This window comes from Squalius cephalus (genome assembly GCF_949319135.1).
Source record: "Squalius cephalus genome assembly, chromosome: 2".
Lineage (NCBI taxonomy): Eukaryota > Metazoa > Chordata > Actinopteri > Cypriniformes > Leuciscidae > Squalius > Squalius cephalus.
Genome location: NC_137123.1, coordinates 918,310 through 934,636, shown reverse-complemented (window position 1 = coordinate 934,636; position 16,327 = coordinate 918,310). Strand labels below are relative to the sequence as shown.

Genomic DNA, 16,327 nt, shown 5'->3' with positions numbered 1-16,327 from the left:
GGAAGGATGCAATGATTGTCCCAGTTCCGAAAGCTAGTTGCCCAAAGACATTAAATGATTTAAGACCAGTGGCTCTTACATCTATTTTAATGAGAATTTTTGAGAGATTTGTGAGATCTGAAATATTAAAGACGACTGAGTGTTTATTAGACCCAATGCAGTTTGCTTATAGATCAAAAAGAGGTGTGGAGGATGCAACGGTCACCTTGATACATCTACTTTTGAAACATCTGGAGGGGAAGGGGTCTCATGCAAGGCTTCTATTTGTAGATTTTTCCTCTGCGTTTAATACAATGCAACCTCACATTCTAGTAAGTAGACTTTTAGAACAGTTCAAACTGAGTAATAATTTAGTCGGATGGATTTTAGATTTTTTAACTGAGAGAACACAAAGAGTGAAAATAAATAACACAATTTCTGCACAGGTTATGTCCTCCACTGGTTCACCACAAGGATGTGTACTTTCTCCATTACTGTTTATTCTTTACACAAATATGTGCCAAAGTCATTTGGAAAATCGTGTTGTTTTGAAGTACGCAGACGACACTGTAATTGTCAGTTTGCTTCAAAATAATGAGAATAGTCATGGACCTATTATTAATGACTTTGTTGAGTGGTGTGAGGCGTCTCACCTTCATTTAAATATACTGAAGACCAAAGATATGGTTATTGATTTCAGAAAGAAGGTCTATATGCATGAAGTCACGTGCATTAATGGTGAAACAGTGGAGTGTGTGCAGTCTTACAAATATCTTGGGACAATCATTGATTCAAAGTTGAATTTTGAAGCCAACTGTGAAACGGTGTGTAAAAAGGGGCATCAACGTCTGTTCTTTTTAAGGAAACTGTGTAAATTTCAAATTGAGAAAACTCTGTTGAGTATGTTTTATCGTGCTTTTATAGAAACCGTACTTTCTTTTTCACTGGTATCTTGGTATGGGAACTTGACTTTAAAGAACCGGAACTCTATCAACCAGATCGTGAAATGGTCCAGTAGGTTGATTGGCGAACCATTACTGAACCCAGCCTCGCTGTATACCAGGCAGGTACAGCGCTTGGGTACTTCAATTCTGAGCGATCAGCTGCATCCGCTGCATTATGAGTTCCAGTGTCTGCCGTCCAATCGACGGTTCAGAGCACTGCGGTGTACAACCAAACGATACAAAAACAGCTTTGTTCCAGTAGCGATTAATGTGTGATTTGCGGTGGTGGCTACCATCACTTCCGCTAGAGCATCGTCCACGAGACATGCCTATGCGTTGAAGTGGAACCTCTTCGTCAACTGGTGTTCTTCTAAACATCAAGAACCCACGAAATGCCCGATCAGTGTCGTGCTTTCCTTCCTGCAAGAAGGGTTGGAGCGAAGGCTGTCTCCCTCCACCCTGAAAGTGTATGTTGCCGCCATTGCCGCACATCACGAAGCAGTTGATGGTAAGTCTCTGGGAAAGCACGACCTGATCGTCAGGTTCCTGAGGGGAGCGAGGAGACTAAATCCTCCTCGTCCTCCCCTCGTACCCTCTTGGGACCTCTCAGTGGTTCTAACTGCCCTGCAGAGTGCTCCATTTGAGCCTTTACAGTCAGTGGAGCTTAAGTTCCTGTCAATGAAGACAGCGCTCCTGGTTGCATTGGCCTCCATCAAGAGGGTAGGGGACCTGCAGGCATTTTCGGTTGACGAAGCGTGCCTGGAATTCGGGCCGGCTAACTCTCACGTGATCCTGAGACCCCGGCTTGGATACGTGCCCAAGGTTCCTACCACACCCTTTCGAGACCAGGTAGTGAACCTGCAAGCGCTGCCCTTGGAGGAGGCAGACCCAGCCTTGGCACTGCTCTGTCCAGTACGTGCACTCCGTGCTTACGTAGACAGAACGCGGTGTTTCAGGACCTCAGACCAGCTCTTTGTCTGTCATGGTGGGAAGCTGAAGGGAAAGGCTCTCTCAAAGCAAAGGTTATCTCACTGGATAGTGGATACCATTGCTTTGGCATACCAGCAGCAAGGTCGTCCGTGCCCCCTTGGTGTGAAAGCCCACTCCACACGTAGTGTGGCTTCCTCTTGGGCTCTAGCGCATGGCGCCTCGCTAACAGACATTTGTAGAGCTGCAGGCTGGGCGACACCCAACACATTCGCGAGATTCTATAATCTCCGAGTAGAGCCAGTTTCTTCTCATGTACTCGCTTCAACCAGCCGGTGCTAGATTCTGCTCAGGTGTCTTCGCTTGCTCGCCATTCCTCTCCACGGATGGGATACGTGCGATATTTCTCTCAGGTGAGTCTGATAAGCTCTGAGTTCCTCCAGCACTGGTTACGTCATCGCCTGAGTTATGCCAATTTCCATAACACAGCTTTTGCGCTTGACTAGGTGCCTCCATGTGCATGGTTCCCCCTCTGGGCGACCCCCACATGTGTATTCCACTGTAAGTCTCCTTGTGAGCGTGTGTCTTTCCCTTGGCAAGCCACCTTGCCACCCCTGGGGTTTAAAATTCCACCTGCGGCTGGACACCCCAGTGATTTTCCATATGCAGCCCTCTGGGTCATATGTGTATTCTAAGTCCCCCCCATTAATGGCTGGGCATAATTGCATATTTCTCTCTGGAGATATGCTTCCCAGTGTACTTTGGTATCCCTGTGTTAAGTAGGACTCCTTCGTTCGTGCTAGTCTCACAACAGGGAGCTCAGACTTACGCAGGGCACTGGAAGACAGCCGAGGTGGCGTGATTAGACTGGAACCCCAATCGTCGTCATCCGACGTAACTTGGAGTGACCACGAAAGGGAACGTCTCGGTTACGGATGTAACCCTCGTTCCCTGAGTGGGAACGGAGACGTTACGTCTTCCTGCCACTTCCGCTGTACCGCAGAAAAACGCCTGGGGCCAGTCTCGGCTCCTCAGCGAAGACATATCTGCATTTGTGCAGCGTACTTCCTTATATACCCCCTGCGGCGGGCGGAGTTACGCTATGCAAATTCCGCAGACCCATGGCATTTCATTGCCATTGGCTCGTTTTATATACTCGAAGGTGATAGGCTTCTAAGCGAAACCCCAATCGTCGTCATCCGACGTAACGTCTCCGTTCCCACTCAGGGAACGAGGGTTACATCCGTAACCGAGACGTTCTCTTGCCCCTTAAAAAGAAAAACAACACTTTTCCCAGACAAGCAAACAAGCGTTAATGTCGAGCCTTGAAATGCAAAGTTGAACCAAAGTTAACCATTGTTAAATGTTGATCAATTTAAAGACTTCAAGCGATAAAAAAGTAAATAAATAAAAGTAATAGGTTCCTTATAATTTTATAAGGAGGGCTCTGCTCTGTGCCCGCCTGGTTCCGCCCAGGAACCAGGCGGGCATTCTGCTCTGTGCCCCAGAATGCTTTCCACATCTAGGCTTATCGCCTTTTATAGCGGGCAAAGAGGAAGAGAAGATCGGTTCATGTGCGCTTGATCCGCCACTTACACTGAGGCGCTACAGAAATATATCACGCCGTATTAAAGAGCGGCATCTATTGTTTGAATTTTGTTATAAAATAGACTGAATTCGAAAGTTGAGATTTTTTTTCATATTAAAACTAACAAAGCACAAATATTATTGCGATTGTTGGATTCATGCACTGATATATGGTACGCCTGAAACAGATCACAGCAATAGTCACATCTGTAACGCATTATTATGGTTGTTCAGAGCAAATTAGTGAGATGAAATGTTTGTCCTAATAAGCATAAACATATTTTAGCTTTGTATATAAAGTTTCAAGTTATTTGTATTTATAATTTATATTATATAAACTTAATCTTTAAAACGCTACAGATGTGACAGAGCACTGAAGCGTTGTGACCTCTTAATTATAGCCCTTATAAACTCAACAGGCAGTGCTGTTATGACAAAATGAGCATATTTATTTATCAGGCATGACTCTATCTTTCTGCAAAATGCTTTGTTAAAATAAAGTTTAAAAAAGGGGGGTATTTGATCCCTCTTTTGAAAGCATGGAATATGGTTGGTGTCAAAATGTAATTTTAGCATTGTTGCTCACCTCATATGTGGGGTAAAAACAAGGCAATTTTCTTAATTTCTGATACAGCACATTAATACAGTATATTGCAGACCTAAACGGACAACTTAAAAAGGATTTTGATCTTTTGGTAAAAAGTTTGTTTTCATGGTAAGGATGATTTTTGCGTGGAATTGCCCTTGCATAATTTCAAGATTTAGAGCAAAACAGAATGGTCCTTAGCTTTGTGAAATTATTACATAAGACACACCTGCACAAAACAAAACGAGACGGACTGAATGAAAATGCAGATTTGCTCTCTGACAGTAGGTGGCGCTTATGGAAAAGAAGCGTTTTTTGGGGGGTAAACGTCACTTTATACGGAGGGAAGAGAAAAAGAAAATGCCATTGAAACTGTTCTGAAGAAAGTCAGTTTCCTTAAGAGACACATTCAAATAAATCCCGACCCCAAATCAATATTAATATTTTTTTTTCCTATATTTCGAGCATCACGAACAGTGATCTTGCTATGTTTGGTATTTTCTCTTCAGTGTGTCCCATCTCTGGCCTGTGTTAACGTCCTTTTGACAGACTTTGTAATATTCTCACACAAATGACATTTCGGGACGTGATTGCATGCAGTTTGTGTGCAAGTCCGGAATAGAGATCAGCCAAAATTAAACTTAGAACGGTCCGTTTGCCAATGGTGTGTTTGTAGCATAAACCGGCTGTTTCCGATTTATGGCCGGTTGACCGGTGCATCTCTAGAAAAAAGGTTGCTCTACAACAATTATTTGCACTCACACAAATGCTCCCAAATAAATTTTGAGGTTGCACAGATTCAATTTTGGGAGCATATACAACCAAAAATGGTTGCAATCTCGAGCCTTACGTTACAGATAAGCACAGGACGGTCTCGATGACTGCAGAGTAGAACTGTTTCAGCAGATCCTGATCTTCCTCAGCTGGTGAAGGAGGTCCAACCTCTGCTGTCTAACAGTCTTTCAAATGACTTCATGAACACAGACGAGAAAGCGACAGGTCTGTAGTCACTAAGTCCAGTGTGTTTTTTGGAGGCCAGGATGATAGGGCAGTGTTTGAAGCAGCAGGGAACTTCACTCTGCTCCAGTGATCTGTTGTAGACCTGTGTGAAGATTGGGCTCTGAATCACTGATCCAGTTCATCTCAGAGGCTCAGATCAGGGATTATTCTTCTGACAATACGTTTTCTGACTCTAACTCCTCCTAGAGCTTCAACTCTACATACTCCAAACTCGGCTCAGACCTTCAGACTGCTCTGACTTAGTGTGCTATATCTTTTCTAACTGATCAGACTTTCGGTTTTCCTATAAATGACGTCTAAAACTCTTAGACTCTTAAACTGCCATTCTATGTTCTATGCTGGTCTGTCTGGTCTATTATTTTTAATCTATCCATCTATCCATCTATCTATCATAAAGTTTGTGTCGACAAACTTTTTTTAATCTAGCCAGATCAGGTCTTTGTGCAGTCAGACCAGTTCTTCCACTGTAAACCAGTACTTTATGGACTTAAGAAGAACAGGATCCTTCACACACTGCTGCTACTACACGGTTGTACTCTGAATCTCTGGAATGCCGTTGTGTGTGTAGTATGTTATTACTGTACTTTAATTGAATAGTCTAAATATAATGTATGATTTGTTATATTTTTCCATATGCAGGTCTGAAGACAGTTTCTCATTATGGAGAACAGAGAGAGCAGTGAGAGATCTTCATCTCCAGAATCCAGCTGTGTGTCTCTGAAGAGTGACGGATCATTGACTCATCCTCCTAAATTCAGTGATAAAGCAGTGACCTCTGACCCCAGGTGAGATATAATCAAGTAATAGACAGGGTTTCCGCGGGGTCTTAAAAAGTCTAAAATTCTGAACTTTAAATTTAAGGCCTTAAAAAGTCTTAAAACGGCCAGATTTTCATCCTAGGTCTTAAATTTCATTTAGTCAGGTCTAAAAAAGTGTTTACCCTCGTTCATTTCCAGAAACGCTGGCCGCAGAAAGTTATTACAAAGTAGCAAAAAAGTATCGAGTCGTAGTCTACAAAGTGGAGCCCTAGAGCAGGGGTCTCCGTCGCTCGCATGCTACCAATAGCTCGTGGCTTGATATGAGCTAGCTCGCCAGAGGCCGGTCACATATCGCGTCTTTTGCGCGCTCAAGTTTGTTCAAATGTAGGCGCGCGGCAAGCGCGCTCATAATTGAAGCGACGCGCTAATTTTTTTACCAGGCGCAACGAGATGAAAAAAATCTAAATTTTTCAGAATGCCGCAAAACGCACCGCAGGTCATGTGACAGGAACCAACCAATCACCCCTTTCCATAACAACATTGAAAGCTCAGTCAACATGAAGGATGGGGGTGCACCCAAACACTACTAATAAATATAAGCTAATGTGTAAATGTCAGTAATTTATCTTTTTTGACTCATTCTTTTTATAAAAAATTATTTAAAGGCTGAAATATGAGGTTTATCTTTGTATAAAACGTTTTTTTCAAAACTTTATTTAAACTTGTACATGTTGGTAGAGAACATGTTGCAAGACACTCTTAAAATCTGGCCATCATTTTTAATGGTATTTTAATGTTTACGTAAACAAAAAGTGCATATTGATGCTAATCAATTTGTTATTTGCTGTTTTTCGACATAAAACTTGTTGAATTGACTTCATTCTGTAGTATTAGTACTTTTTGAAAATGATTCTGTGATAACCGTGATAATTTTGGTCACTTTAATCATCTCATCATTTCCTCTCTAGTATGATCAACTAAAATCAACAATAATTGTGTTTTTACAGTATAATATGCAAAAGTAAAATTTTCTCTAAAAAATATATCTACCTCTCTCACACACACATCAGATAATCCTAGATAGATAGATACTCTAATGATCCCGAGGTAACTATCTATCTAACTTGGATAATGCGTTGTCTTAAATTTCAATCTTTATGGTCTTAAAATGTCTTAAAAAGGTCTTAAATTTGACTTACTGAAACCTGCAGAAACCCTGATTAGAGCGAACAGACCAACGCATAATGAATGAAACAGCTGACAGTGTGCTGTTCTATATGAACATTCTGCATTTATTTGATATAAAAGTTGTAGTAAAGTGGCCCCTTCTGTTCAAAGTTGGGTATTGCATATAATATTGTTACAGTTTTTATATTCGCTTTGGTACTATTTTCACAAGTAAGGTGTACATTTTCAAAACTCTTAGTACAAAAATCCAAACTGATCACACTTGCAACACAGCTAGTCATTCTTTCAAAACCTGATCTCATGCTTTCATTACAGTTATACACTTTTCAGTCCACATAATCATTGTTTCAAACACAAGATTATTGTAAAAGTTAATGAGAACATTTAGTTTAATCACAGAAACCCAACAGTATGAACTTCTTTCAGTTTAGTACTTTTAACAATCAACTCATTCAACAGCAAACAGTGCAAGATACATGTTTCAAATCACCCTTGTTGCTGAAATAATTACAGTAATTACTCATTTACAGTAATTACAGTTGCCACATTAGAAGAAATTGAATCCATAATGTTTGTAATAGTATCTATCCAGTGTGTTATCAAAAGGTGTGATGAAGTACAGCCATGAGGTTCTGTGCTAACAGAGTTTGCTGGCAATGAATACAGTAAATGATTACCATTTGACTGAATCTATACTGTAGTGGACCTTTACAGATGAAGGTTGAGTTACAGTAATTCGGCAGTCTCTACCATGGTAATCTGTTTACAGTATTGCATACATACTGTAATGTAAAAATGCTGTATTTGATGCCATCTGTCTCCCTTCTACTGATGCATCTCTGATCAATCTGTTTTACAGTCATCGACTGTTTCCTCTCCCTTATACTCTATTCTGCTGTACAGTATTTACACAAATGGCAAATCTCTCTCTCTCTCTCTCTCTCTCTCTCTCTCTCTCTCTCTCTCTCTCTCTCAACATCAAACATCATGGTGGTTATTATCTATAAATCACTTATGTAAAAAATAATTCATTACATTTGGTTATCCATATTAGAAATAGCAAACAAGTTCTATAGAAACTGTATATAGAATCAATATCTATAGAAATCTACAGGTGTACCAAATGATTAATTGATTAACCATTAAGATCAGTTGGATTAAATAATAGACAAATGTATTAAACTGAACAAGAATAGATGCAAATCAAAAGTTTGATAGTAAGAGCTTTATGAAAGGCAGTGACTATGAATGAAACATTATGTAGATGAAACACTTATTTTGTGTTGTGAAAAGGATACTTTGTGATTTTGAGTATTGTACTAACACAATTGAAAACATGATGAAATGTTTGAAAAAAATGCACTTTTGATGATCTGTTGTGATATTAGCACTAAGAGTTTTGAAAATGTACACCTAACTTGTGAAAATAGTACCAAAGCGAATAAAAAAAACTGTAATGTCCTTATATGATGACATCACAAATGTGAGCCGAGCAGCAAAGAAGAGCATGCCGTCATGGCTACTATTGCTCCTTTATTTAAGTTGTTTTGAAGGCACTTTCGTTTAACATTATTCATTGGGCAGCAGTAAACCTTGGAAACAATCCCTGTGTCTGTTGTCTTTGGGAGGCGTTATCTGACTGCATACTCTAGCAAGGCGTTTGAGATAAAGGGCAGAACAGACAGAACTAAAGGAAGAATTATATCTGTGTGTTTCTCAGTATCAGGAGACAGAGATCTTCATCTCCAGAATCCGGCATTGAGTCTGTGAAGAGTGACGGATCATTGACTCAGCCTCATAAATTCAGTGAAGGAGCAGTGACCTCTGACCCCAGGTGAGGATAAACATGTAGTGGATTTAAAGGAAATTGCTTAAAAAATTCACTTAAAAATTCACAAAATTCAAAATTCACTCGTTCACTTAAAATTTTTTGATTTAAAGCCATCCTAGGTGTATATGACATTCTTCTTTCAGACGAACACAATCAGAGTTATATTAAAAAATGTCCTGGCTCTTCCAAGCTTTATAATGGCAGTGAATGGAGGGTGAGATTTTGAAGCCCCAAAAAGTGCATCCATTCATCATAAAGAGGTCTCTTTTCCACTGTACTCGATGCATATGTCCGTTTGCCGAAAGCTAGCTATTATATTTTATAAAGTTTTAAATACGGCTAGTTTCTTACAAAAATGATGCTTTGCTTAAGATGGATTGATGCACTTTTATGGACTTCAAAACAGAAACAGCCATTCACTCCCATTATAAAGCTTGGGAGAGCCAGGATATTTTTTAATGTAACTCAGATTGTATTAGTCTGAAAGAAGAATGTCACATACACTAGGATGTAGGGGTGCAACAGATCAAAAAACTCACGGTTCGGATCGTTTCTCGGATCAGAGTCACGGATCGGATCATTTTTCAGATCAGCAAAAAAAAATTATTTTTATTTATTAACACTTTTAAATTATTAAATTAAAATATATAAAATCAACTTAAAATGCACAAGGCATAATATCTTCTTTTTAACATAATTAATGAAAAACAACTTAAAGTGCACCATAAAAAGTGCATCTCCTTCCTTTAAACATGGACCAATGCTTGATGTGTTTCCACTGTCATATAGGGCTGTCAAAATTGCTCAAAAACGACGTTCGAATATTCCCTCTAAAATACACATATATTCGAACATCTGGTTGCGCATTTTGTCAATTAATGACAAATTAATACAAAGAGACATAACTACTTGTATGGGTAGTAGTTTATTTAAGTTTAAACATATTTGACAACGTATTACCTACACAAAAACAAGTAAATCAACTAATGGCCAAGACCGCAGACCTCACTCTCGCTCGCTCGCACTCGCAGGCACTCTTTCTCTCTCTCTCGCCGTTACCCATGCTGCGTTCACACCAAACGCGAATAGAGTGTCTGGCGCGAGTGATTTCAATGTTAAGTCAATGTAAAGACGCATTTACGCGCATCTGGAGGTTTTGCGGCGCGAATGAGGCGTCACGCTATCTGCGGTTCATGTTCATAACGCTCGCCATGACCACGCTGTGTGTGGACTGAACATGCGTACAACTTTTTTTTCATAAATCAATCCGCGGATCACGCGTCTGCCGAACAGGGTGGGAATTATACCGCGGCCACGCGGCCATGGCCGCCGTTGCCCTACACTTTGGCCTTCATGCCCCGTGAAAAAAAAATCATCGTACGGCCACAGTGGCCTGTGTGCCCTGACCCTGTCCAAGTTCCATGTATAAAGCAGAGCATGTGAGCGGAGTGGAGCGGGAGCGAGCGGGGAGCGCGAGCGGGAGGATCTTGGACAGAGCGCAGAGCGGTAATTTCAAAAGGACGGAGCGTCGCCCTATTTCCCGCTCCAGTTTCGCTCCGCTCACACCACGAGTCTGAAGCATGCTCAGTCAAGCCTGACCCTGAATCCATCTGTCTTGCACAGTCATCAACAGTAGACTATTTTCAGTCATAACTCAGCTCAATAATGGAGTGAAAACTCCAAACCATTATGTAGCCTACTATTAATAAGTCGCTCCGGAGTATAAATCGCAACAGTCAAAAAATGCGCCATGAAGAAGAAAAAACACATATAAGCCTAGCCTAAGTCGCACTGGACTATAAGTCGCATTTATTTAGAAATTTATTTCACAAAAAAAAAAAAAAAAATGTTACAGACTGGACAGTTATCCGTTACGGACGTGAAGGCGGCACTAAAAGACTGCTTTATAAAACTTTCACAGAGACCTCAAGCAGAAAGCACAAAGCCTGTCTTTAAATTTAATTTCGTTTTGTATTAATTGTATCTTAATTTTAATCAATGTTTCATCAACCAATTGTCTGGATTAAATAAATTAGAAGTGAATATATTAGAAAATAGATAATCACGACATGAAGGCGCCGGCGAAACTGGAGCTTGTCTCATAAATGAACCGAAACTCAGCGTATAGCCTACTTGCCTCACAGACCTGAGACATATATATAAAGCTTGAAATGTCTACTTTTAAACAGAACAATTCAAAACGAAAGAAAACAGACTTCTCTCTTATGTAATCCGTATGAAATGTGCATTTCTCTCTGGTGCGTTCACTACTGCGAAGATCGCGAGTCAGCATCTTTCCAGCCGACACAGACATAAAAAAAAAAACTGGTTTATTAGTAAACAATTAAAATGTCTCCTGCTATATATTACATATTCATAATCATTAATTTTGCGGTTCGTTGTGACAGCTTTTAGGTGCTTTATTGGCAGCAGCACCACCCTTACATCGCATCAGCCCCGAAAACATAGAGATTCTTTTCTTTTGGGGGCATTTTGTTTGTGTTCAGACTTTCTCAGTTGTTTTTAGGCGCGATGTTAGAGGACGCTGCTAATAAAGTTGCTAGTAGGCCCACACATTGGATTCACGTTTATTATTATAGGCAAAAAAAAATACCCCAGTTTTTATGCCGTTCGTATCATTTTATTTTGTTGTATTTATCCGCCACACCTTGAAAGCCGGTCCGTGAAAATATTGTCTGATATTAAACCGATCTGTGGCGCAAAAAAGCTTGGGGACCGCTACAAGTGATATACATGTAGATTTTTTTCCTTTTTTGGAGCGAGCGGGGGGCGATTTGAGTGGAGCGCGAAGCTAACTGCGTTGAGCGCTGAGCGATAATGATTGTGAGGGTGTATACCTTCTGGATGAAATGGTTCTCTCTCACACACTCACATGATATAGAGGACTGAATGAATATTTTGAATGCTTTTATTGGCATTTGTGTTGTTTCTGAATGCTTTTATTGGCATTTATGTTGTTTCTATTGTTGTGTGAGGGTGTATACCTTCTGGATGTAATGGCGCTCTCTCTCTCTCTCTCTCTCTCTCTCTCTCTCTCTCTCATTAAAAAATGTTGTTTTTTTTATTAAAAAGTCATAATCCATGTCTTATTCCAAATTAGGATGTTATGGTATCAATCTGAATGGGAAAACCATCGAATTGTACTCAATGGCCTTTGTGCCCTGTCATATGGCCTTGGTGCCCCTAAAAAAAAAGAAAAGGTGGAGGCCAAATGGCCTTGCCCCTAAAATTACATAATTCCCACCCTGGTGCCGAACCGAAGATATTGATCCGAACGGATCACGGATCAATGATGATCCGTTGCACCACTACTAGGATGGCTTTAGGGAGAGTAAATCATGGGCTAATTTTGTTGTTGTTGAGTGAGCTATCCCTTTAACTGCTCTATGGTATTCAAAAAAATAACATTACAATGTCTAAAAATCGATTTCAATAGTAACATTGCATTGGGTTTAATTAATCTTTTAATGAAATCTACTAATATTAGAGAGTTACTAATTAATAATAGATCCGTGATTTTGCTTGTGTACTTGAATGGTCTTGTGTTTTTTTTCATCAAAACTTTCTTGATTTTTCTTTCATCAAAACCGAATATGTTCATCAGTGGTTACAGTCTATATCAAGCAGGGACACGTTTGTGTGCATTTCGTTTTGTGATTTCACCGGAACGAATAGAGAGTCTCCGCAACGGCGATAGATTGAGAGAAGAGAAGAGAGATAGAGAGAAAATATCTCTATCTAAAATATCTAAAAAAATATCTCTCTATCTCTCTATCTAAAATAGATTGAAGAGCATGTCCGAGTGAAGACTGTGCGCGAGCCACAAGAGAACACCATCCATATATTGTATCTATGCAACTGATAGCAGCGGCAACGAGCGCTCAGCTTGATTTAAAAAACATCTCTTATTTAATAATGAACTAAATGAATGCTCTGCTAGTTAACTGGCGATGTTTTATTTATTTGTATTAGGTACATCATAATGTTTCAAAAAGTCTCACCCGTCCCACCCGCAAATTACGCCTATGACTACATGGTTTAAATTTAGATTTTATTTATACATTAAAATCCTTTATTTTACATAATTTTTAAATCTGTTTGTTGTTGTTGTTTCAGCAGAACAGATAGAGGCCGAATAATCTCTCGAGAGGCCGCCTCAGGCTTCTGTCTGAAAAACACAACCGTTACTGCGTCCCTCAACAGACATGATCAACCAGTGAATGATGAACTACAGAGAGTCAAACACAGACACAAAGCCAGCATGAAGAACAAGTATGAGAGATTATTTGAGGGACTGAAACTCCAAGGGAATGAAACCCTCCTGAACAGGATCTACACACAGCTCTACATCATAGAGGGAGAGAGAGAAGGAGTGAATGAAGAACATGAGGTTTTACAGATGGAGAAAACAGCCAGAACACAACACTCACAAGACACTCCAATCTACTGCAATGACATCTTTAAAGCCTCTCCTGAACCAGGACGCGAGGAGAAAGAGCAGATCAAGACTGTTCTCACTAAAGGCATCGCTGGAATCGGGAAAACCGTCTCTGTGCAGAAGTTCATTCTGGACTGGGCCGAGGGAAAAGACAATCAGGATGTAGATTTCATGTTTGTGCTTCCATTTCGAGAGCTGAACTTGATCCGAGATCATCAGTACAGTCTTCACAGACTTCTGCTGGACTTTCATCCTGAACTTCAAGATCTGGACTCAAAGATTTATGAGGAGTGTAAAGTTGTGTTCATCTTTGATGGTCTGGATGAAAGCAGAATCACACTGATGTTTTCAGACGCTCAGGAAGTTTCTGATGTGACTGAGACTTCATCAGTGTGTGTGTTGATGTCAAAGCTCATGAAAGGAGATCTGCTTCCCTCGGCTCTCATCTGGATCACCTCCAGACCAGCAGCAGCCAATCAGATCCCCTCCACATACATCCACCGTCTGACAGAGATTCAGGGATTCAATGAGCCTCAGAAGGAGGAATATTTCAGGAAGAGAATCAGTGACGAGCATCAAGCCAGCAGAATCATCTCACACATCAGAAGAGCAAGAAGCCTCCACATCATGTGCCACATACCCGTCTTCTGCTGGATCTCCTCCACTGTGCTTCAGAAGCTCCTGGAAGAAGATCTGAGTGCAGAAATCCCTCAAACTCTGACTGAGATGTACATCCACTTCCTGCTGATTCAGATCAACATGAGGAATCAGAAGTATGAAGAGAGAGATCCAGAGAAACTCCTGCAGTCCAACAGAGAAGTGATTGTGAAACTTGCTGGAGTGGCTTTCCATCAGCTGATGAAGGGCAATGTAATGTTCTATGAGGAGGACCTGATTGAGAGCGGCATAGACGTCACTGACGCCTCAGTGCATTCTGGGATTTGCACTGAGATCTTTAAGGAGGAATCTGTGATTCATCAGAGGAAAGTCTACAGCTTCATTCATCTGAGCGTTCAGGAGTTTCTCGCTGCTTTCTATGTGTTTTACTGCTATTTAATGAAGAACAAGGAACCACTGCAGCTTCTGGGTGAGTTCAGGTCTGATGAAGTCTCTCTGTATGATCTACTAACATCAGCAGTAAATAAAGCCCTCAGGAGTGAGAATGGACGGCTGGATCTGTTCCTGCGGTTCCTGCTGGGCGTCTCACTGGAGTCCAATCAGAGACTCTTACAGGATCTACTGACACACACAGAGAACAGCTCATGGAGCATCAGGAGAATCACACAGTTCATTAAAGACAAGATCAAAGATGGATATGTCAAAGATAAGTGGAATATTAATCCTCTCTCAGCTGAGAAATCCATCAATCTGTTCCTCTGTCTGCTGGAAGTGAAAGATCAGACTCTGTCCAGAGAGATTCAGGAGTTTGTGAAATCAGACAAACACTCAGAGGAGGAACTCTCTCCGTCTCACTGCTCTACAATCTCCTACATGCTTCAGATCTCAGAGGAGGCGCTGGATGAGCTGGACCTCAAGAAATACAACACATCAGCTGAGGGTAGAAGAAGACTGGTACCAGCTGTGGTCAACTGCAGAAAAGCTCTGTGAGTGTTTAATCATTAATAGCTAAAGAATCCTTTTAATAATGCATCTTACATCTTTACAGGGGTCATGACATGGAGTTTAACATTATTTATTATATTCCCTGAGGTTCACTTATACTAGGGGAGCCAAATTCAGTTCCCTAGAGCAACTTTCTCTCTGGTGTCTTTTAGATCACCACACTGGAGTAGAGAGCGCATACTTGTTCTTCACGCGCAGAGCCGATCCTGACCTCCCTGGGGCCCTAAGCAAAACTCTGTTAAGGGGCCCTCATACCTGACCCATTAGCCATGTAAACCATTAGCCTTTGTCACTCAGTCACACCTTATATGCATTCATATAATACCGGAACTACGCATCAAATCTCTTCCCTTTTTGCTTTGAGGTTTTCAATGCGAAGCGCTGTGACTCCATGTTGCTTCAAGCACATCATTCTGCGCACGGGATACGCATAAGTGCTTTGTGCCGCTCTGTATTGGAGCCTTTCATATTATAATACTTTTGGGCAATGAAAGATTATTAATAGCCTTTCTTATTCTGTCCTATCTATAATGTGTTGCTGCCTCATTAAACAGCTGTGCTAAACATTTAAAAGAAATGTCTTTTCATTTTACAGTATATATTAGAAATATATTTACTTGTTTTTCATGAATGTATTTTACAACAATACAAAGAGCAGTGAGTAACACTTTAACAGATTTAGTGCTACACTTGTTCACTTTTATTTGTTCTCCATCTCCACTAAATAATGTTTTTCACTAAATGTTTAGATTTTATTCAGTTATTGTGCTCTCATGATTTTTCTAGAGTAACTTTTGCTGCTGAATTTTCAACTAATCTAGTTTATAATAGTATTTTTTCATAGATTATGATCATATAATTTTTTCATTAGTTGTTTTTCTTTATAATGATGTTTAACACACAACAGAGTAATTATCAGTTCAACAAACAGAGGTATATAAATTCTACATTGATTAAAAAGAAAACTGTGCTGATATCGGATCGGTATCGGCCGATACTCCGAATATTTGGGATCGAATCGGTTCTGGAAAAATGGTATCTGTGCTTCCCTAGTTTAGAACAATCCTGCTCTTATCTGTATGACCAAAAGAGTATGTTTTTATGTTTCCTCTGTTCGATCGCGTCTGCGCCTCACGCGTGACCGGTCTTCATTTAGCTTTGCGTTGTGTGGGTAGATGAACGAGACCAACAGAAATTACTCAAGGAAGATTTTATTCTGCATGAATAAAAAGACAAATGAATCAAAACAAGCTGGAATCTGTGGCCATCTCTCGCCATTGTAACATCAGCCTGTCAGTGATTATTTTAGTAAGGCATTATTTTAGCCAGAGCTTGCACACTCATGCTTAATGAACTCTCTTCAAAAATACAGGCTTCACATCCTTCACACAAACTTCATACAAGTATGAATAAGATTAAAGTGTA

The 16,327-nt window shown here is 40.3% G+C and overlaps 1 protein-coding gene across 1 annotated transcript in view; it reads left to right on the top strand.

Annotated features, from left to right (window-relative positions):
- Positions 1-16,327, top strand: part of LOC307154371 (uncharacterized protein) — a 91,275-nt gene that overhangs the window by 10,625 nt on the left and 64,323 nt on the right. The window contains exons 2-4 of the mRNA XM_079864259.1: positions 5,683-5,828; positions 8,710-8,823; positions 12,958-14,883. Coding sequence (XP_079720385.1) covers positions 5,704-5,828; positions 8,710-8,823; positions 12,958-14,883 — 2,165 coding nt within the window. The 5' untranslated portion in view covers positions 5,683-5,703. The remainder of the gene's footprint in view (positions 1-5,682; positions 5,829-8,709; positions 8,824-12,957; positions 14,884-16,327) is intronic.